The sequence below is a fragment of the Drosophila gunungcola genome (genome assembly GCF_025200985.1).
Source record: "Drosophila gunungcola strain Sukarami chromosome 3L unlocalized genomic scaffold, Dgunungcola_SK_2 000003F, whole genome shotgun sequence".
NCBI lineage: Eukaryota > Metazoa > Arthropoda > Insecta > Diptera > Drosophilidae > Drosophila > Drosophila gunungcola.
In genome coordinates, this window is record NW_026453179.1 from 266,937 (window position 1) to 290,919 (window position 23,983).

Consider the following 23,983-nt stretch of genomic DNA (forward strand, 5'->3'; position numbering starts at 1 on the left):
AATATGCTTAAAAAACTTATTTATTTTATTTGTAAGATATTTGTTTTTAGAAATATAAATTAGAAGTGAATTTTTATTTGTGACTTTCTCGTATGTTTTGAAAACTCAAATTTGATGGTGGTCTAACCACTGTACACCATTGTTGCATCGAACCTAAGGCTTCAAACCTGCGAGAGTTCGAATGAAAGAAAAATGTATTTAAGCGCTTTGCAAAGCACGCTCTTTGTTATTGCTCGATTTTCCTTCGCGAAGCTAAGCTGGTTCGGTTCGTTTCTTCTTCAAAAATAAATAGAGGCATCAACAAAAATGTAGACATTGGCCTTAAGGCCAACAAATATTAATTTGAAATCATCAAATTTGTTTGGAGATGTTTAAACACAAATAGTGGAATATTTAAAAGTGAGCACCCTGATTTGCAGACTTCTGGTTCGGGTGTGCGGTATATTTACAGTTAGTTGCGCAAAGTGCGTGTTTAAAAATAGCAAAAAAAAGACGCTGGAGATGAAAACCGAAATAAATAAGGAGAGGAATAAATAAGTGCCAAAGAGAAATGTAAATTCAACGGGTCAATTTAAAAAGCCGCATCCTGGAAAATTGTCTGTGTTGGTGTTTGGTGCGTGTGTGTGTGAAATAAACAAAAAGGCGAAAGTTTCCTTGCTCTCTCTCTCGCTCTTTGAGACGCTCTCTGTTTCGCTCTCTCTCTCGCAGGACGAATTTCTTTCGATTTTTCTTCCGCATGCTTTTCCTGTTTCAATTCCCTACATTTTTTTTATTACTCTATTTACACTTGGCGAGTCCCTTTTCCATGTGTGTGTGTGTTGGTTTGTGTTTCTCCTCACACCTGATGTTTTTGTTGTTTCTGGTTTCAGCCGCTCCTGTTGGCCAAGTTTTTTTGTTGTTGCTTTGGCAACCATTAAAAACAAAAACAACAAATGCAGCCCACACACACAGACAGACATAAGGGCAGTTTCATTTAAAACATATTTGCTATATTAAAAATAAGAATAAAAGCCCAGCCAGACAGTCTGGAAAATCTATAGAAAAACAATTTTAAACCGGCTCTAAAAACCGAAAGTGGCTGTATCCTCGATTTTGATGAGCAGCCAACAGAGATTTCCGGTACCCAGCCAAATGGCGAGGCGGAGTTCCACGCTCCAGGTGAGTACCACCACCCCTTTCCTAATATCACCGAACACGGAGAAAAAACATTTCCGCTTTAGCACCCAAATTGATAAGTAACGTTCTTCATGTTTCTCTCTATAATTAGAAATTATCACCAAAATTGTATTAAAAGCTTACATGGTGGTTTTATAATGAAATGAAGACGGAAATGCTATTTTACCACAAAAAGTTAAAGTGTTTTTGTTTTTTAGGTGATTCGTACTTACTTATTCTATGAATTCCATACACATAAATATGTGAAACATTAATGAGTAGTATTCCTAAATTTATACAGTACATTTTAACAGGGTTTTAAGAAAAATCTTAAAGCAATTAAAAATTAGTTGACAAACTGCAAATTTTAAAGGGGGTCAAATAACCAAATTCTTTTTCGTTTGTTAAGTATAAGATTTTATTTAAAATGCTTGGTGACAAATAAAAGTGTCTTATAACAGCAACACTAGAATGTCTATCTAAAAAGTTAAACTATAATTAAATCCATTAAACTATCAAATTAAAATTTTGTAATGAACATATTTTTTTGATGATCAATATATTATTATAGTATTGAAAACCACTGAACTTCTATTTATATTACATTTAGAACAATATATTGTGTTATGGTTTTAGATAAGTAGAGCTGTTCTCTGTGGAGGAGTTCGCATGTGTATGCGAATTGCTTGCTATTTTCTATTAGCGGTTGCTGGATTTTCCTTTATCGTCGCCGTGAGCAGCTGCTAATGGCTTGTGAAAAAAGCAAACGAAACGGAGCGAAAAGGGGCGCCAAGGTGGTGGAAAAGTTGGAGGAGTTTAGAAGACGGCGGGGAACTCATAGGGAGTAGGGAAAACGGCTAAGCATGTGTGAAACTTCCTGACAATGGGAAAACATATGGTGGCAAGTCGAGCGCTTCAAATTGGTGAACGCAAGTTTTCACACTTGATTTTATACCTCATCAATTTATAATACATTAAAGTGCTTTTCATTTAAATAGTTCAAATTATTTTCCCAGCTTTTATGAAAATCATACTTTTTAATGGCTCATTTGCCGAAAATATTTTAATATATAATATAATATTAATTCTTTCATTTTTTAATTCCCACATAAACTTAATTAAACCCATACTTAAACATGCACAACTGTCAATATATTTAACTCAATTAAATCAGTTAAATTATCCTTGAGGTGAAATGTTAATGGATGTATATAAAACTAGGTGAAGGTTATAGCTTGTGGTATAACTTGTTTCCTTTTACCTAAACTTTTTTCTAATTACCCAGCATTCATATTTTAAGAGTACTTAAAGTGTGCTTAAAGTTTCTAGTTATTATTATTTGCTGAATGTTTTGAAATGTTAATTTCTTGTGTATACTGCATACAATATTGAAATAGAAATATTGTGGAGATGCTTCGCTTTTGACAACAACTCAGAAAATAGGTTACATATGTTGAAGCTGCTAAAAATGTTTAAATAGTTTAGTTTTTTTAACCCACTGGTATAAATACTTTTCGTTATTTGTTTTATTTATTTCCTTTAATAATCCCTAGTTTCATTTTAATTAGTAAACAAGTCAGTTTCATGACCCAAGAAGAGCAAGAATCTGTCGCTTAAAATGTCGTTGCCTTTGGGAGAGAACCTCTTTATGGACCCAGAGTCCTAAATCAAATTTACATCCTAGCAATCATCGTAAAAGAAAGCAGCTGAGCTGGCCCCGGGCAGGTGGATATGTGAGCACCTCCTTGCAAACATCTCCTAGTAGACACATATGCAGATGATGGCCCAGTGCCCCCTTCCTTTTCCCGGTTCCCCCTTACCCCCTACCCCCTTCTCCACTCCCATGTGCGTGCGTGCGAAATCTGCGAGCTGAGGCAAAATGATTAACAAAGGCTCCCTGAGGTGCGGCAAAAAGGGAGGGTTTTACAGGGAGTGGGTGGGGATTTGTACTAGCCGTGCACTAAAAAAATTAAAATAAGTTATACTCAACAAATTATTTCAATGCCTTCCTTTACCATTTATTAATAAAATAATATATTTGAAAGCTTTAACTATACAATAAAAAAAAAAAAACTTGAACTAAGCCCAATACAAGATTTTTTTAATGAGTAAATGTCTAGCCTGTCAACATATTAAGGACTAAACACTATTTTCTAAGTGTACCCACATGAGGAATTACATCCATCGTCAGTGACACGGACATCGACTGAGAGGGGACATAGGGACAGACCCCGGCTCGCCCCCTCGGGGCAGGCGCAGTGCGGCTGACAAAACGGGGCCCAGCACAGACCACCCACTACCCACCACCCACCACTGCCACGCCCCCCTTTGCCTCCCACTGCCGCCCGTGTTCTGGTTAATGACATTTGAGCGAGGAGCGGGGTTTGAAGGATCCCCCGCCGGGGACTCAGGCGGGCCGAGTAATTTGTGTCACGTTTTAATTTTTGACGCCGCAAAGGACGTTCAAGTGTCTCCCCTCGTGATTATGACAATTAGGATTGCGTTGGAATCCTTCTCGGTTATTTTGTTTCTTTTCGCGTATTTAAAAAGGTTTATTGTGTAAGCCCCGCCGGGGGAGCTTTTGTCCAACTTATGTTTGTGCCCCATTAAAGTGAGTTTCATGTAGCTGGGAATTAAATCTAATCACTTTTAAATCCCAAACACCATATGGTAGTTTTAATAAGTGAATGATAAAAGTGTTTAGCAGGCCCTTGGGCATTGTATTCAACATCAAATAAAATAATTAATTAAAATGTATAGTCCACGCTCTGATTATCTATATAATGGAAATTAGAACACCAAGTTATCTTGAGCTAATAAACATTAAATGGATAGTACAATAACTAATGGATTAACTAAACAGTAATTTAAATTGGTTTAAATTAGCAGCAGAGTTAAGAGTTTTTAAATTAATTTATTTTAATACGAACTGCTTTAATATAAAATTCATTAAGCACACCTTTTTGCAGACATTTATCGTCCATCAATCGATTGGACTGCTTTTTAACGAGCAGAACAAATTTTTATAAACACATTAAAAAATATGCCATCGCAGTAATTGGATAGATTTGCATATCAATCAATTTGGGGCGTAATTGCCATTTTAATATTCATTATGCTGCTCTGGACGTAGGGTGCTTCACTCAACCGAAATGCGTCAGCAGAAAGTCCGCAGCCATTAGCTGTGATTTCTCTTTAGATCTCTTCTTCTGAAACGCACTTCAGAAATGAAAATCCCTTCCTTACCGGACTGGCAACTGCAAATGTCCTGCTTGCTTCGTCCTGACAGGCAGCTTAAAAAAGTTGCTAAAGAAAGCCATGCTTTCTAAAAATACTGTGCAACGGGGGTCTTTATTTTATGAGTTTGAAAAATTAGTATAAATTTTTTAAACACATTAAACCTATATTTTACAAGAATAATATCCCTATATACCTATGCTTATAATACTTAGTATTTTAAAATTTGAGTTTAAAATACGTCCAAAAATAAATGAAATAAAATTAAGCAAACAAATTACGGTATAAATAAGTTTTACATATTGTATTCCAAAACGTTTGATGAATACACCCAAACTTACAGCCTGAGTATTCGTGCTAAAATAAATAAATGTGAAAGTTTTCTAAGTATTATTGAAGATATATTTAAAATAACTGCACTCATAAATCCCTGCATCGAACGGCAATTACAATTTCCAGCCTCAAATTCAATTGAGCTTAAGTGGTATTTCCTATCCAGTTACCGCCAATATTATTGAGAACCCCTCGGAAATGTCATAGGCATGGCTTGCATTTTCCCATCCCCTTCGCTTTCCTTGAATTCCCTGCCCATTAACATCGCCTGGGCTCCTCGGCTTCCTCAGTTTTTTGCCAGAGGCCTCAAGGAAACCAACAACTGCGTAAACAGAAGCGGACAGGAGCGACAAGAAGCGGACAGGACATTAACAAGAGGAGCACCAGGATGGTGGTGGAGAGGGCGAAAGGACTTCACTTCAGTCAATTTGACAAACATGACACAGAAACGAAAACGAGATCGCCTCATGGCCCACTGCCTTCTGCACGGAAAAAAAATGTTTACAATTTTGGCTGCTAAATTTCGTTATTTTGCTAAATTTTATAAATTGACAAAATATTAAGTTTGAAATTGTTATAAAATACTTTGGTATAATTTTGGATTAAATTTAAATATTAAAATATATATAGAAATTTTAACCAAAACAATTATTTTTGGAATATTTTTGGCAATTGAAAACTTTTTGATAAGTAGGTAAAAAGTAAACGAAAGAATTTTTTCTTTTAGATTTAAGTTTTGCTTACCTTTTTCTTTATGTTTTGCCGGTGACTGGCAATTTGGCGAAGCAGTTTCTCTAATGGACACTCAGACGCTGCTGCAAGGCATCTTCCTTGGAGGAGCGAGATGGGCAGATGGAGCTGGCAATTAAATTTTTAAAATGCCATTTCAAAAAGCAATTTCAAACGGCAGTGCAAATTAAAAATGCCAACAGTGCGTGCTTCTGTGTATGTTAGCTGGGAAATAGATGAAACCAGAGCGTGAAAAAGGACCCTTGGGGGCAGGGGAAAAGGGACGGCAGGACAGCAAGGACAGCGGCAACATTTTCGCAAATAAACGTAAATTGAATTTGCGGCCAAGAATGGCAAGTTTTGTGCGGCCGACCAGCACAAAATCATCCAAAAGAGAAACAAACTGAAAAGAAAGTTTTTACAAGTTTTTGTTTGTGCTTTTTTTGTGTGTCATCATCGAGGAAATCCGGCGCCAAGTGCCGGCGCCTCTGCGGCTACTTTTTCTTTTCCGCCAACTCATGTGATTTTCCCAATTTTTTCCCCACTTTTGCCTCACCCACATCCTGAAATGCGCTTTTTCCTCTGTTTTGCTTGCGACTTTCGCAGCTCAGCTGTTGTCACCGCCCCCTGGAAAATGCAATTTTAACTGGCTCTGGCTCTGACACGGGCTCCCTTGTACCCTCGTTCTCGTTTCGACTTCTATTGGGCCCGCATTGCCATTTCTCACATTGTTTTGTGGTCCTTCCTTGTAATTTAATTGCCAATTTGGACAGTCTTTCACTTTCCTCCTCCTTTGGCCAAAAGCCATGAACTTCGCTCAAGTCTGGCGCAATCTCGAATTGACCAAAACCAAATGAAAACAATGTTTTTATTCGTTTTCCCTTTGGCACTTTGAGCAAGAATGAAATCTTTTCTAAACTCAATTTGATTATGCACTGGACACATCCCAGATTGCCGGCCATATTTCCTCTTGGCATCAGCTCCTCTTTCAAAGGGAAAAATGGCAAAAAGCAGATAGGGTTTTAGCCAGGTAATGGAACATAAACATCAAAATGTATGTATTGCTGCAGATTCCTCTTCCTAGGTAGAATGGATAATTGAATTAAAGGGAAACTTCGAAATTGCCGAAAGAGACATTTTTATTTAATAAAACTATTAATCCTGAATAAATATACCAAATTTAAAAACACGATTCCATTGTGAATACGTGGACATCGTACGAAACAAATAATTTCTTATCAAGTCTAGAATGTGATTTCCGGGCAGGAAATGGAATCTAAAACATGTTAAGTAAATTTAGATAGGGAGATATTCGAAAAGACCACAAACTAAATGTTTAAATTTTTTGTTCTTTTAGATCTCAAAATCTGCCAGTTAAAGGGTATAAAAAAGGAAGATGTTGGTAAATTTATAATGTTTATTTGGTCATAATCAAGAATTCAATTTTTTCTTTATGACTATCGAAAATAACATTAATTTCCGCAAAAAATAGGCTAACATACAGGTTTTTAAGCATCTTTAAATATAAAAGTACTGACGAAACCAATTAGCATTATCAAATGCGACCTAACTTTATGTGTCATGTAAAATAAAATAAATCAATTTTACACGAATTTAATTAGCAAAATTTGGTTTCGACCCAACTTTTATAAGCAGTATACACAAGATGTACGATTTCCCTAATTGAATTTCTGAAATGTGTTTCATACTCAATTTACTCAGAACTTTCTTTCAGTTGAATGGCAGAAAAAAAGTGGATACGTATGATGAATTAGCAAAGCAACACATACACATGCTTATATATCTCAACATGACGCACTACATATTTATGGTTATCAGAATACTAGCACATCAAGCATTTATCAAGCTCATTTTCCAACTAAAGTTTAGTTGGGTAAATTTATAAATATATGTTTTTTATATATACAGGAATGTTATTCGGTTGATATCGGGTAAAATTTGTATGTTTATCGTATGTTAATATTTACTGAATTTTAACTAAGTATATTTCTGTTAAAGACTGATTAAGATTTTGTGATGGTTTTACTTTTTAAATGGTTTCAAGTTGCGGAAGACATGGCCAATTATTTATTCAAGAAGGTCTGTTATTGAGATAGAGTGAAACGAATAAAATTATAATTATGAAAGAGATCATTAATCAATAAATAAATTAGAAATATACGGAAGATTAACATTTTACGATAGGTTGATCTGATCAATAAGTCTATTAAACCAAGTAAATTAATTAATATTTGAACGTATAATAAAAAGTAAAGTAAACTGGCTAGACAGAAAATTTTATTGGTGACTAAGCGAGAAACGATATGAATGTCATCAATTATTTGTTAAAGTATTTGTTTAATAAAAAAATAGCACGTTTATAGGTTGCTGTCATCGCAGAAGTATTGATTTCATATGTGCAAGAATTATTATTTGTTTTCTATGAGAATGTGTTATAAGTTTATTCTTTTAAATGAAATTTACAACGTTCTTTCTAACAATTGTTAGTTTTCCGATTACTAATTGGCGTGACAATCGATTCCTTGGCTTTTAAAAAATCAAATTAGTTTGGGTCCTAATGAGATGACTTAAACGTTTCGACAGGTGATAAAGAAAAGCGACTGTGATTCAACATGCAAAGTAGGAAATGTTTTGTTGGCACCGTTGCTTATAACTTTCAAAAAGTTTAGCCAACGATTCATTGGCGCCTAGCCCCAAACAAAGCAAATTCTTTTGGGGCAAACTTTAACTTAATATATCAACTGTTGCGCCCCCCACATAAAAAAGAAAGAGGCGCACCCAAATTCACGCAACAGTTTGAACACCTTCTAAACTTCTATTCACCACCCACTGGGTTCTATTGATCACGCTAACGATTGATGATTTCCGCTGGGGAGGATTCGCAGACTTGTGTGGGGCCTAGAATTTGGGAATGCCATTTAAGCCAGAACCTGGTGGCCACTGTGAAATGCCATCATCCTTTGAAGTAGAATTTAGGTCGATAAAAGACTACAAATTCTTAATTAAAAATGACATTATCTTTAGACCTTTTCCAATGTACTCAGCTCTTTTGAACAATTCTAGTTGACGGAAACGTTCCAAATGATTCGATTCCACTGTAACCCTTATTGGCATTAGCCTAATAGCTTACCCATTTCCAGTGCTAAGCCCATCTTATCGAACCGGGCCCAACCCAAAGATGGGGCCGCCTGGTCGAGCCATTAGTCGCAGTACACTAATTTGTTGTCATAAATTTTATGGATCTGCTGTAAAGTTGATTTTATATGGCGCACAATATCCTCTTTATTCGTACGATATTCGTGCAAATTGGATCTGAATACGTTTATGGATGGGTGACGGATATGAGTTGATAAATGTCCACACTGTTTGACTCTTTTATGGTTACAAATCTCTGTCATATCGTGCGACATAATGCACAGTTATCAATCAGTTGGTTGGGTTATTTGCAAGCGAAGCTAATCTAAAGAGGTTTCCTTTTTAACTCAGTTTATCGTAACTACTTTATCAACCAACACATAGGTAGCTTTGTAGAATTTTTATATAAATACAAAAAAAACAATTTCACTGATTATTTGATTGTTTTGGTTTAGAGTATACTAAACAAGAACAATACATTTCCCAGACCAAAGTTTTAATTTTCAGAATGCTATAATCGGCGTGAACAATGCATTGTACACATGTTAAATGAGACTAATTGAATAGATCGCCCGTTTAGTGTAATATAATTGGTGTTTGGTAATTGTAGAAATAACAAAAACATTTTAGTATGCACTTATTTAGTCAAGTAATAAAAAGCTCGTGCTGTGTTTTTGTTTTGTGGTGATAAAAGGTGTACGTGTAAACAAAAAAATACAAAATGTAACTATGCCTTCATTTTTGTAGATAACTTATTATTTTAAAAACTAATTAATTCTGTATTTAATGGTTATTTAAATATGTCGTTACTGTAAAACAAGGAGTTTTATCAATACTCAAATACAAAGATAGCAAAAAATAATTTAAAAATGCTCAGTATAAGCAAATTGAACTTAGAGCCGAAAACCGTTTAACTATTTGCTTAAATATACAAGTAGAGTCTGGATTCGTATGCACTTGCAATACATCAATATTGATGGATTATGCACATGCACTTACTTTCGCACGTCGTGGAGCAAGAACTCCAGGCGGCTCCAAAAAATATATGAAAAAGGCATCGAAGCGCGACTCTTAAGAATTTGTGGCACGTTTCCATTGATTGCGTTTGAGAGCTGCCACCAAACCGGATATAAACGACGCTATGCACTATAACTCACATGGCCATAAAGGCGTTCAGATACCGCCACCCCATTCTCCGTTAATCCATTAAATTTGAAATATGTTTTTGCGGGTGGCCGTTGGGCGGAAGTATCCTGGAAAATCCCGCTCGCTTTTAGATAAATGCCTTGCACTTGCTTATGGTAATGCCAATGTGTCAAGTCTGGGTTCAAGCTCCTCGAAAGCTGCCAACACAAATCAAAATGCAAGGAACTTGCATTCACCTCTGCCATTTCGAAGCGGACATTTTGCTGCTCCAAGAAAACTTTCCCTTTGTTTTGCCGTAAAAGTGGCTAAAACAGCTATATTTCATAAAAATAAATAGGGGTTCGGTTTTCCAAAAAGGGGTGTTAAAACTTATTCTTCTAAAAAAATTACATTTGAGAGTCAGAAGTGTAAGTCTTAAATATCATTTTTAATTTTTCAATAAAATATACCTTTTGTTTTTTTTTTTTTTTTTTGTTTTAAATACTTAATAATTTTATTTACTTTGTTTTTAAAGAGAAACGAAACGTAGATTATAATATACAACGATACACACTTACAATACAACAATTTTTTGTAAGCAACAGTGGTTTTGAAAATATTTTAAAATTAAATAATTTGGCGTGGATAACTGGTCAGTTCACATTGCTCCACAATGCACGTGCTCCTAATATTATGCAATTGTTTTTGCCACAACCACACACCCACGCACCCACATTCTCCAGCACCAACACAATGAGGCAAAAAGAGAAATTGCGATACCGGCGTCATTTTGATGGCTCTCCACAGTGGGACATTTCATTTGCCGCTTGTGGACGAAATGAACTGAAATTGAATGGCGTAGAAAGTAGAAACAGAGGAGGGGCATTGGTATTTCCAAACAACTCCTAAATGCGCATCCTAGCCGCAAAACGAGCTGGTGGTTGGGCTTTCAAAAAGCACTTTGAATGCCGCCACGCCACAAAAATTCATAGCCAGTTGTTTATAGCGTGTTTTCACTTTAATTACCAAATGCGTCATGGGGGTGCTAGAATTGAATTTTCGAATTCAGTTTACTTATTTGAAAATGTTCTTTGAAACGCAATTGAAGTAGGTTGTCAGCTAAAAGTTTGAACAGTTTGGATAAGTATAAACTTATTGGAAATAAATCCCGCTTAATTGGCTATAACTTTGCCAATAACAATTTCGCAGATTAATTAAAAAAAACCGTTTATGTAGACAAATACATTTTTAATAGTTTTTTTAATTTTCAAACTGAAAATGAATATTTTAATAAATTACAAAAAATCAAAATCAAATCTGTATTGACTTGATAAACTTTTTCTCACAAATAGTCAACATCTGCACTTTAGTTAATATATTTTCAAACTCTTTGTGCTTATAAATATAAAGAAAAGTCAAACTGTTTATACCGACTGAGAACATGTTTATCAACATTTTGAACCATAAGTCAGGCTGGATGAGGAGCAGTCAACGATACGTGACAAATGCGAACAACTTTAATTCTGTCATTACGCAAAATAAAATATTATGATATTGCACTCTGACATTTGTGCCCCACCGTGTTTGAGCCCAGAGGCCACCCATTGTGCCGCCCACTGTGCGTGGTTGGGATCGGCGTTTTGGTGTGGGTGTAAATGTTTGCGTCCATTCAAGGACATGGCCTGGCACCGCTCTCGAATGGCATCCGGCTGCTCGAGAGCCTGGTGTTCGCTCGGTGCAGCTCCTAGACGTCGCTCTTCATAACCCTGGCAATGGCAGAGTGTTCCATTTCCACTCTGGCGGCGACCCGCTCGTAACTCCCTTACCCACACCCACATCCACACCCACATCCACACCCACCTTTTTCCGGGTTTTTCCTCTGTCAGCACTTGGCACCCACTTGTGTGGTATTTTGTTTTTACACTCCACCACCCAACCATTGCTACACAAAACAAAACAATATAAATAAAGCACGGAATTAACTGAAAAATATATCACAAAAAAAGTGTAACTTAAAAAAAGTATTTTATGTCAATATCACTAAATAAGTACTTTTTTTTAAGACGTTACTAAGCAAGAATAAGATTATTTATGCATGTACAGTGATTTTGATACAGACTTTAACGGGTTAATTTGTGTTGATATATACTAAAAAAAATATAAAGGTTATAAAAAAGGATAGAAAGTATAAATTTATGTAATTTTTTAACAGCAAAATGTAAAGACAGAATTTTTTCTACAAATTTTAATGGGATATCCTTTATTCATATTTATAAAACTAATCAACATGAAACAAAATTATAAAAAATTTTTGATACAAGGAGATATTAATTGTGTTTCAGCATATGCTAGTAGTTTTGGACAGTGTAGCCAACCATGCCCGCTTGATGTGCCTCCCGTCTGACTGGGATACATATATTTCCAGTTGTTTCCTTTTTCGTTGCGGCTATATTTGTTGGCCTCGGTGTTCTGGAATTGTCATGTAAATGGGTTAAGTTCTGACATTAAATTGTTCTCGGCCAGATTTTTCATTTGTGCTCTTGCTTTGACGTTTGGCCAAAATGATTTCCCCATTTCCGTACGACCGGCCATAGTCCATGATCCTGTTTCCGCATCCTTCTCCACCGCTCGGTTATCCCGTTTATTCATTAAAACCAAAGCCAGCAATGTCTGAAATTCATGCCAGCGGGCATAAAGAGATTTGCAGTATTTGTTGATAATTGCATTTTGTGCTCTGGTCGGTTTTGGTCAGGCCTTTGTGCAAGACAATTTAATATATCAAAATGGCTTGCTAGATACCTACGTGAATAAACTAGCATCTAACAAAGTTTGCAGGAAATGTATTCAATGCAACAAATTGAAATTCATAGAATAAATTCTGCCAAAAGAATTATTAAATTACACAAATTTGTCATGATACACAAATGTATTGTTTATAAATATTTGAAGAAGGCTCGCTGAACAAAAAAAATAAATCAATATTTGTTGATTTGAATTAAGCTACTAAAATAACAATTCAAAAAAAAAAAGAACATCTCCCCGACGGGGAATTGAACCCCGGTCTCCCGCGTGACAGGCGGGGATACTAACCACTATACTATCGAGGATGTTGAATTCAAACATCAATATCAAACATTTATTTGTTGAACAGCTCTCATATGTTTATTTTTAAAATGTCAAAAGTTTCGAAATATTGTCTGACATTCAACAAAATGTGTGAAGCAATGATAAGAACCTATATTGTCTTATCTTAGCTAGGTAAACTTGCTGACATTGTTGTTGCATTTGCAACCATGTCTGTTATTGGCACATACTTCATCCCGTAGTCATGTATTTTTCGATAATAACAACAGATGTCATGATTGGCAGGTTATATTCAATAATTTTATGTAATTAATCTGCTAGGATGGTTTTTGCTATACAACCCTCTGACAGATATTTTAGTTTTCTCAATTCGGCTAAAATTACACAAGTGATTGGTTATTATTTAAAACTAAGTATCTTTTTTGCAGGCATTTATATCATAATAAGAGATATCAGAAATATAAAAGCAAACAAATTTGTGAGAAAACAGATTATAAATAAATGTTAACAAGTTCTTCAGAGTATTAAATGCTTAAAAGGATTTGCAACTTTTCTTGATTTAAAAAAATCAACATTAAAGGGCGGTTTCATCACAAAGATAATCACTAAAAAAGTAGTGAAACGTTTAGCAAAAAAGTTGGCGAAATTACTTCCGTAAGCGCGGCTGCACTTTAATTGCATTCAGATTGAATCAAATACAAAACAGAACAGAACAGAACAGAAACAAAGCCAAATTAAACTAAAGCAAAGAACAAAACGGCGCCCAACTTTGTTGAAATCATGCAAAGCGCAGCACATTTCGAATTGGCCATTGAACTTTCATATCAAAACAGCGGCACCGCCGGCGAAAATGGTTTTTAAAACGCTTAAACACGCGAGACCCAACAGCCGCGCCCCATCATAATTGGAAAAGTCTGTAAGAATCGCCAGTAAATGTATCATATACATATGTGTGTGTAAAAGCATGTGCTTGGGTCTTGGGTCTGGGGGAAAACAACTTCCGTTACCAGCTGATAGGCCCCTTTCCCTTGTTCCAATTTCCCCAGGCAGTTGTTAACAACTTTGCGCAAATTACAATGGAAGAGTGAAAAGTGCAGTCGAAGTGGTTAGGAGGTCGTTGCTTTAAGCACAAGTGATTAGCCCAACTGCATGTGACCTGCGGGTCTTAAAATTTTTAACTTACTAAATGTAAAAGAGGGTATAGCCAGTTAATTTACAACTTAAGAAATTATAAAAATGACACAATTGTCAGTAATATTCTGGCTTAATTTATAAAAAAAATAAGGAGACAGGGCAAAAATTATAAGCAATTAACAAGCTATCACTGGTATTAAAGGCTTAGAGTCCGTTGATAACCGATTTTTACCGGAGGCATTACGGAATTATTGGCATTTGACAATATAATGAGCAGGGCTTACATTAATGTTTGTATGTTTCGGTGCTACCTAAATTATTGCCCGTACAATGAGCTCCTCTGACGTTCTTATGAAAAGCATTTATTGCACTTACTTTATATATTCCATTAAATTCAAACAATAAAAAAATTACTTTAACATTCTGAAAATATTTTGCAAAAGTAAAAAAAAAATTTTGTGTAATATTTATTTCATAACAATGACTTTGTCACCTGCTTCAATTTTATCTCTGTTCAATTATAAATGTATGTTTTTTTAAATGAGATTCCATGGCGTATCCGTATATATTGTTACACGACTAACACGATAATGTGGTTTATTGATACACTTTGATATGGCAAAACCCCTTATTTATGAACAAGTTGTTGGAGTACAAATAGTAGTTACAATTTATAAGTAAATATTATAAAATAATATCACTAATTTATAATTATTTTGTATTTTTCAGGATTTAAATGCCCCAAATTGTTATATGAAATGTAAGTGATTGTTTACTATCAAAAAATGTGGAAACAATGAGCAAACCATTCACCATGCTGATATCTTAATACATATACTTATATGCACATATGGATATATAGTAGAAGCAAATGTGATAAAAGCAGAACAATCAAACATAAAAAACCATACAATTTCAGAATTCGTTGCGTAGCAGGCTACACGCCCTATCACCGGCCCCGCCCCCCGCCTCCGTCCCGCCCCTTCCGGTCGACACTGCGTGGAAACAAATCAGAATGCCAGTCCAGTCCAGTAAATGGAATGAAATAAAATAAATCAAAACGGCAGAAGCGGCGAAACAGCAGAGTTGACACAAAAGAAAAGGCCATAGAGAAATAATATAAAATTGCAAGGCGAACGAATGAAATCAAAAAACCAGCGTAGAGTAACGCGGCCAACACGAAAGAAATCACCACTTGCACCGGCAACAGCAAAACACTTTCAACAGCAACAGCAACAGCAACTTAAATTGCAACTGCACCAGCCATTTGAGGGATCTGGTGGACAGATTCTCTAGAATGAAGGGTAACTACATCAATCTCAGCACGCACAGTGGAATCAACGGAGCCAGTGGCAGCGGCAACGGCAACGGCAAGATGTCGCTGGGCAAATCCATCAAAATGTACCTGACTATTTTCATCGCGACCACATGCATTTACATGGTGCTCTACCAGTACCACATATCCCGCGAGCCCTTCGCCGCCGCCGAAGTTGTCAAGGTGAGTGGAGAAGTGAGTGCACTGGGAGAAAATGCCCACGTTGTTACATTTCATACCAGAAATATTTTTTTGTTTTTCTATGATAATTTTAACCAATAAAATAACTTACTTTAAATAGATAATTAGTATTGATTGTTGTAAAACAATTATTTTTTTTAAATATAGATATCAGAAAGCGTAGAATGTTCTAAAAGGTTTTTATAATGCTGAAAAAATGCTAGAACTAATTTGTTTTTCTGTATGAAATCCTTGTCACTTGATTTCCTTTCTCTGCGTGAACACAGTTTTCTAATAATTGATTAACCTACTGCACAATTACCTTTTAAAAAAAATATATTGCACCACATGCGCCATATTTTCTGTTCCACTGTGCGGGTGTTAGAGGCAATTGACTAGTTTTATAATCTTATCTGACACCGGCATGGTTGGTAGCCAAAAAAATCGTGTACCCTTAATAAAGATAACAAATTTTATCAAATTGCGAACCTAAAAATTAAGACGTGAGAAAATGTATTGTTTTCTTTGAGCAAGCTTACAAAGTTTTGTAGCGTAAGATCCATAAAACCATAAGTTTGCCAAAATTGGGAAACTAAAAACCCCTTTTCGAATAACAGGAAATGATAAAAACAGTACATTTGTGTACATGACATAGTATACGATATTTGGTTTTGGCTGCAATAAAACATAATCAGCTAGAAGCACGAAATTAAAGTGTGAGAACGAAAAAACTATTATGAGTGTTATACGTGCCCAAAACATATCAAACCAAAGATGTCTTAAAAAAATAAAAATAATAATATAAAAATATATATGTTGGCGTTGGGAAAGGGGTACCTTTTTTGTTGATATTTCTCAGTTACTTTTAGCTTAAAGTTCACCTAACAATAACCTTTAAATCTAACCATAGAATTTAACTAGAATTAAAACAATTGTAATGTTTTCTTTGTGTTCTTGTTCTATTTCCTGTGATCCCTAATATAATATAATCACTGCCAAACTAAACCGAACTCTAGCATCAAGAAAAATCATCGTCATATATCGCTTCATATTTGTGGTCACCCATTTCCTTGCTAATGGCCAATAGTTCCTCAAACATCAATACCAAATCCACAACAACAAGCACAACAATAGCTCCAACAACAAGAACAACAACAACAACAGCAACCACAACAGCTGGTACAGTGGGCAGTGTGGGTCAGAAAGTGGGTGGTACATCCTCAGCCTCCATTCGCATGGTTTCATTAGCGGCCACAGAAGCCACATTTATATCCTCGTCATCGGAACTAAGATCGGGATCGGGATCGGGATCGGGATCGGGATCGGTGGGTGGCCATCAAAAGACTGCAACCACTAAAACAAGCACCACAACAAGAACAACAACCACAACAACAGCCACAGCCGGTGTGTTAGCAACAACAATTAAATTGACAACAACAACGAAAGCCAAAACAAGCGCCAAATCATCCGCGGTGGCCACGCCCACCGCCTCCCACTCGGAAAACGGCCATAAGACTCGACCAACATTCGTTGCCGCCTCAGAGCCCGTAAATATATTGACATAATCGTAATCCTATCCATGCACTTCCCCCACCACCTAGCATACACCGAAGAAAAATCGTACCAAAATCATGATTTTTTTACTGACATTATGAAAATTGAGTCTATAGATGGTAAAATAGAAAAGAAAGTCTGTAGGTTGTATAATATAAATATATATTTTTTTTTTAAATTTATTTATATATAAAGAAACTTTTTATTTAGAACTTAAACAGTCAAAAAATTAGTAAATCGTTGATTTCCAGTTGTCAAATTACAATCAGAAATCAAATTTCTGTCCAAAGTAAACTTAAAAAAAAATTAAACCTATTTTTTTTAATTCAGAACTGAAGAAAAATTGTTTTGCAAAAATGATTCTAGTATACAAAACGGTAATCTTGTTTTTGATTTTGGATATACATTTTTTCTCAGTGAACTCAAGTTTGCAACACCCACAACTAACCAAACTTATTACACTCTTGTTCCTCCCGCATTTCATTTATTCTGTTTTAATCTTCGGAAGTGCATTTCGAGCTTATCTGCATATTATTTTTACTTGTCGAGTGCATGTTTCTACCAAGTGTTTTTGTGTTGTCAAATGTTGGTGTGGCTGGCTGGTTGCTTGTTATTATTCGATTACTGAATGTCGCACTTGTTGCCCTTTCAATACACACGGCCAACCTGCTGGTTGCTTTCTTATCGCTTTTCCTCACCCCGTTTTTCAATTTTCTTAATTGGCATTTGCTACTCGCAAGTGAATTGCACACTAGTCATTACTGTATGAAACATAATGAGCCTGGATGTTGTTGAATGTAATTTGAATGGGTTGGCAAAATGTTTTATAATTTACATAGCAGCATAAGAAATTCATCCTGAAATTGTACAAAAGACAATAATTATCGTTAATATGTTATTTTATTTGTACTTAGAATTAAAACAGCATAGCAATGTGAAAAGGTTTTTTTTGTTAAAAATAATGCGGAACTCATTTATTTATTTAATAGCAATTTGTGGTACTTGAATTTTTTCTTATAGAGCTATGTTGTTACATTTAAAATATTTTAAGCAATATTTTTAAGAATTATTTTCTATAAAATTCATGTGTAAGAAAATGTTCGTTGTATCCATATGGTAAATCAAATTTGCATTCGCTGGCAAGGCTGGTCAAACACAAATGAATATTTTACAATTAATTCTACAAAGCAAAAACCAAAGCAAACACGGTGACAAATGTGTTCTACATTTACCCAAGCCACTCGTTTGTTAATTGTGGTCTCATTTAACTCCTAAATGGGAATATATTACCAAACGACTTCGAAACGCAAACAACACAATGGGAGGCTATCCCCACAAATTGCGCTGTTTATCTAACCAACTTTTGTTGGCCACCATGTGCAAATTGCTGGCTGGCTGTCTGCATCACGATTTCTGGGTTAATCACATGCATTATATAATATTAACCAACAAGCCGAACTAACTTCGGGTGTGCCACTGCAACTGGTGGCAGACAAAAAGATTCTCATTTACCATTAGACATGAGCCTAATTTGAAAATTGCGCTAATTCGCAGACAAAACCAAAAAAACCAAAACCACAGACAGTTGCCATTAAAAAAAAAATGTAGAAAAATTACTAGCACTGAAAGCAACCACCGAAAAAGGGGGGTTTGTGGGTGGCGGGCGGTTGCTGATCTAGATTCCAGATTTATGCAAAAAACAAAATGCAAGCCAATTGAAGAGATTCACGCGCATTTGTCTGTCATTTAGTAGCTGCTTCTACTTATAGAGATTCCAATGCCCTGCACTCAATGTCAATGTTCAAGCCAGTCAGCATTAAGATAAAATAGAGTTTCAATTTTTTAGCTAAGATATATATATTATATTACTATTAAGGAGAATAAGGGAAATACGAATAAAATCATTGTTTTACCTTTTTTATAAGTTTGTAAGGAATAATATAAGGCTAATTTTCCAAAAACTAAAGATTAAATCAATAATCTCTTTGATTACGAGTTAAATTTATTTCACTAAAACGTTAAATTTAATACTTACTAAGGGTTTAAAATGTATATTTCTACATTTTTTGGCTAAAATAAGACGATCTTTACAACAATTTAAGCTGGTATTATAGAAAATTAGCAATGAAATGAAGATATATTAAATAAAATCATCTGACATTGTGAAATCTGATCTTTTTTGCGTGCCAAGCCACACTTTGATCTCTTACATATCTCTGGTCATTTGAATGTCCGAGTTTGTTTTGTAAAATAAATTTGAATGCATTTTTTTATCCACCCCCTTGCATGTGGAGGGTGTGGTTGAGTTGTGGGTGCATGTGTGTCAACAATGGACAATTTGAAAATGAGTGCGCCAGTTTATTTATTTTCAACGTCAGTCGTTCAATGGGCCACGGGTTTACAGGCACAACATATCTAGAACGGGTGTTTAATACATGTGTGCTTGAAAAAACACTCAAACAACCAACCCATATCAAAACAAAAAAATGTTAAATTTTTCAAAGTCCCAAATCGTTATCATAAAGGTAATGTTTTTAAATTTTACATGAGAAAAAAATAATACTAATATTTTTTTTAAAATTCGCAACAAGAAACAATTAAAAAAACATTTTTTAATTTTTCAGACGTTTGTTTTTATAAGTCTTGTTATTACTTTGCTTGCTTTTTATAATTATATATAATTTAATTTTATTCAAACGCATTATAATAGGGTAGTTTAAAATTATCAAAACATTTTTATATACAATATTTATAAAACATAAACCATTAAAAATTAGCAATAGGAAAACATCATTGTTCAAGACGGACCTTTTTTCTGCATTTAATAAAAATATCTTCCCATGAAATTCAGCTTTAACTGAATTCGGTTGAAAATGATTTCTGTAACTCTTAAATAAGAACAATATTTTTTGCAATCAATTAACATTTTTTCTGAGTGCCTTCGACTAGTGAAATGCGACCTATTTTGCTGAGCCAGAGCCTAGACACACTGACTGACGGCAATGGGGCGGATGTGGATGTGGCTTGGTCGCCTAGTCAAGCCATTGGGCTGTAAATTAATTTGCATAATTGCTCATAAAAAGAAGCTCACGCCGCATTACGCACCACCCACTGGCACCACCTAACGAGGCACTCAGTCACCAGTCAGCCAGTCACCTAGCTATCCAACCACCCACCACCCAACCACCCAAACAACCACTAACCAGTCCAAGTGCAGTGCACACATACGCCCCGTTGTACACAGCGTTGGCGTTAGATAACCTAATGACACTCAACTGAAATCAACTCGACCCACAGCCGCCCCTGTACATAATCACGCCCACCTACCGACGACCTGAGCAGCTGGCGGAGCTCACCCGGCTGGGTTATACCCTGAAACATGTGGTCAATCTACTCTGGCTGGTCATCGAGGATGCCAACAAAACAAATCCGCTGGTGGCCCACACTCTGGACCGGATCGGAGTACCCTACGAGTATATGGTGGGTGAGTATCATTGCCATGCGTTCTGTGTGTGTGTGTTTCATGTCCTGGGCACATTCAAGTGATATTTACGAGGAACTACATTAACATTCCCCATTCCCATTCCCATTCCGTAGCACCCATGCCCGAGAAGTACAAACAGACGAAACGGGCCAAGCCGCGTGGCGTCTCCAATCGGAATCGGGGCCTCGAGTATCTGCGCCACCATGCCACCGAGGGAGTGCTCTACTTCGCCGACGACGACAACACCTACGACATTAGCATATTCGAGCAGGTAATGGGAAAAAAGGAGCAGCAGGTGGCCGTGTAATTCGGCCTTTGCCCCACCCTAAACATAAAACACAATTTACCCGAATTAGGGGTCAGGAATTGGCAATTTCCTTTCAATAGATTTAACATTAATTTATATATCAGCTTGGCTGCTCCCGCTTTTAAAAACTTGAGGAAGGCAAGTTTGTCCTTTAGCCTACTTTAATCCAAAACTAAAGGAGACACTGGCGATTTCGATAAACAAGGAAACTGCTTTGTAAATGTCAATATATTAATATTAATATTACCCCAAACAAATATTAAAAAATAACTTTACATTTGCCATAAATAATCTCTTGTACCAATTAACAATTTCTTAACAACGGATATATTATTTAAGCTATTTGAATTAAAAATAATTGAAAAATTGACAATTTCTGTATTTATTTCAAAAAATATTTAAGTAATACATATGTTAAGGGAACATAACACTAATACAACTAAAAAGCAATGGGATTTTGTAAACAAACTTGTGCTAAATTCATTTCTTTACCTTTTTATTGGCTGTTTTCTTTTTTTTTAATAATTAAAATATTATAACTTCCTTTCCTCAGATGCGCTACATAACGAAAGTGGCCATGTGGCCAGTGGGCCTTGTCACAAAGACCGGAGTAAGCAGCCCCATAATTCAGGGGGGCAAGCTGGTGGGCTTTTACGATGGCTGGATCGGGGGTCGCAGATATCCTGTGGATATGGCTGGTTTTGCAGTGAGCGTTAAGTTCTTGAAGGAGCGACCAAAGGCGCAGATGCCTTTTAAACCGGGATACGAAGAGGACGGCTTCCTGCGCAGTCTGGCTCCACTGGACAATAAGGAAATCGAGCTGTTGGCCGACGAGTGCCGAGATGTAAGTAATTTCATTAATATATCATACACAATTAGACAAGCCTGCCATAAAGCAGCATTAAAACATATTTAAAAATGTTATTTACTTCTTCAATTGAGGCTTTTTAAAGATTTTAATGTTTATTTGGTGTTTTTATTATAATCATTTTAATTAAAATCATCAAATGTTTATTTACCATTAAAACTGATAAACTTTTATTTGTTTTAATTTATCATAGCTGTTAAATTTAAAACTAAAAACAAACAATAACCACATTGTTTGTGTAGGATGCTTTGTGAAATATCCCTAAATAAATAAATATGGCATTTAAAGTCTAGATCTAATACTCATTTAAATTATATGATAAATAACTGAAAATTATTTTATAACAAATATCCAAACTTTTTATTTAATTTCTTAATGAATAATGTTGGGAAAATAAAATTTTACAGATACTTTTTTCGAAGGTTTCAGTATAGGAGTTATTAAAGTCATTATAGTTTATAACATTTTTCTAAAAGTAATTTTTATATTATTATAAAATACGATTTTGTTATACCCCAGATCCTCACGTGGCACACGCAGACGAAGAAGAACGCTCCCGCACAGGCGCTGAACAGGACGCGCTACAAGAACACGAACCTGGAGTACATAGACAAGCTGCTGGTGCGCCCGTAGGGATATTGACTGTAGTTAGCTAGTTAGGCTTAGCGAGGAGCCCCCTGCGAGCTCCTCCCATTTTGACCGTGGCTCTGACGGGTTGTACAGGTACAACCCGGCGCACGGAGAAACCAATCAGATTTGATCAGATCAGTAGACGGTGTACATTGCTACCATAATCATACGAGTAGTTAGGCTCTAAGCGCACACTACACACCTCTATGGTAATTCGATGCACCGTAGACTTTGTTTGACCCCCTCACACGTAATCGTAGCATATACAAGCCTAATCATACCCTTGAGTAATGTATTGTATTGTATTGTATCATATCGCAGCGTCCACGACTATTTTGTAAATAATCGCAATGCTTGATTTAAGCTTAAGACATATGTGCTACAAATTCTGTTTACGCTCTAAGTTGAAACGGATTTTTCAGCCAGAAGGGCAAAGTTTAGCAACGAATTGGTTAAGATGTTCCTAGAGACCAAAGAAAAAGGAATCCTCAAGTTCTGCATTCAACACACCTACATAACATACATTCCCCTGGGAAAGTTCAATCATTTGCGAGGTCAAGGCCTAAACCACATTAGCAATCAATTAGGGCAAGGTGTCAGCAACAAACTTGTTTCCCCGAATTCGCCTAAAACCGGGGCAGTCGTTTCAATAATTCATGCCGACATATGGATGTTCGAGGCACATGTACGAGTGGCACAGATAAGTTGTCCTTTCCCGGAGAATCTAAATCGCGTGCCACACTAAAATTGCACGAACAGAGAGTGGATACGAACAGGACGACGGGGACACAGTTTAAACATTGTAATGGCTTCTGCTAATGGGACTGAATGGCTCAAAAGTTTGGCAAAATCAATTTCATTCGAAACGCTGCACGATTATCCATTTTTTTTTTTTGTTGAATGAGAACTCCTTTTGTATGCCTAAGATATGCGTTTAGTTTTTCCGAAACGGGTTTCCAAAGCAACAGTTTCACTTTCACTACTCATAAGTAACGCTAAGTTAAGTTTACGAAGAAATTTATATTCAAGTTATGAACTGCACTGAAATCGCCTACATGTAAATAATAATCACCAAAATATTGTAACCAAATTTTTACACGTCCCGCAAAAAAAAAAAGGGAGACGCGCAGGAATGTGGAAGAGACTATGACAAATGGTATTACGAAATTTATACAATTTATACAATTGAATATGGTATATGGAATATGGAATACGATAGGCCGCAAAGCAATTAGTTAGGTACTTACAAAAATCTTACAAAAATAAAATTAACAATGGAGTCTGGGACGAGCTCTCAAGAAAAATCAACTTAAACCTTTTCAAGAATATCTCAAAATGTTTCAATGAATATTAAAGATACACACAAATACGTCTAAAACTATTCTCTTATTCAAGTAAACAACTACAACTACAAAGTTTAAACCTGACATGACTTATAGCAAGGAACTTCAATCATTTTTTAACAAAATATAAATACCTTTCAATAAATTGATACAATTTTCTTAACAATTTTCAAAGTAATCCGGTTATTGTTTTATTCCATTCCCATTAATAAATGACTTTGGATTTACAGAGGTATATTTGGAACAGAGTATTCGACAAAAGCGAAAAGTGCGGTTGGAGTATTCGAAGCATGTTGGTGATCTACACAAAATCTGATAGTATAATATCGTCTAGTGGCTTCAGGCGGCA

The 23,983-nt window shown here is 35.7% G+C and overlaps 1 protein-coding gene and 1 non-coding gene across 11 annotated transcripts; one reads left to right on the forward strand and one right to left on the reverse strand.

The window, feature by feature from the left end:
• Positions 1-225: 225 nt before the first annotated feature.
• On the forward strand, positions 226-23,812 carry LOC128258327 (galactosylgalactosylxylosylprotein 3-beta-glucuronosyltransferase P). 10 transcript variants are annotated; one of them, XM_052989889.1, is made up of 9 exons: positions 226-613; positions 870-1,158; positions 14,683-14,713; positions 14,873-15,451; positions 16,465-16,995; positions 20,300-20,486; positions 20,600-20,757; positions 21,347-21,637; positions 22,181-23,812. In XM_052989889.1, exons 4-9 carry the CDS (start codon positions 15,251-15,253, stop codon positions 22,292-22,294), a joined length of 1,482 nt encoding a protein of 493 aa, XP_052845849.1. In that variant the 5' UTR covers positions 226-613; positions 870-1,158; positions 14,683-14,713; positions 14,873-15,250; the 3' UTR covers positions 22,295-23,812. The 10 variants fall into 10 exon arrangements, with proteins under 10 accessions (XP_052845849.1, XP_052845847.1, XP_052845850.1 ...); XM_052989887.1 differs by having other exon boundaries at positions 226-552; XM_052989890.1 differs by having other exon boundaries at positions 226-552; positions 939-1,158.
• On the reverse strand, positions 12,771-12,842 carry Trnad-guc (transfer RNA aspartic acid (anticodon GUC)). Its single transcript has one exon. It is a non-coding gene; the product is annotated as a tRNA-Asp (tRNA).
• Positions 23,813-23,983: the final 171 nt, after the last annotated feature.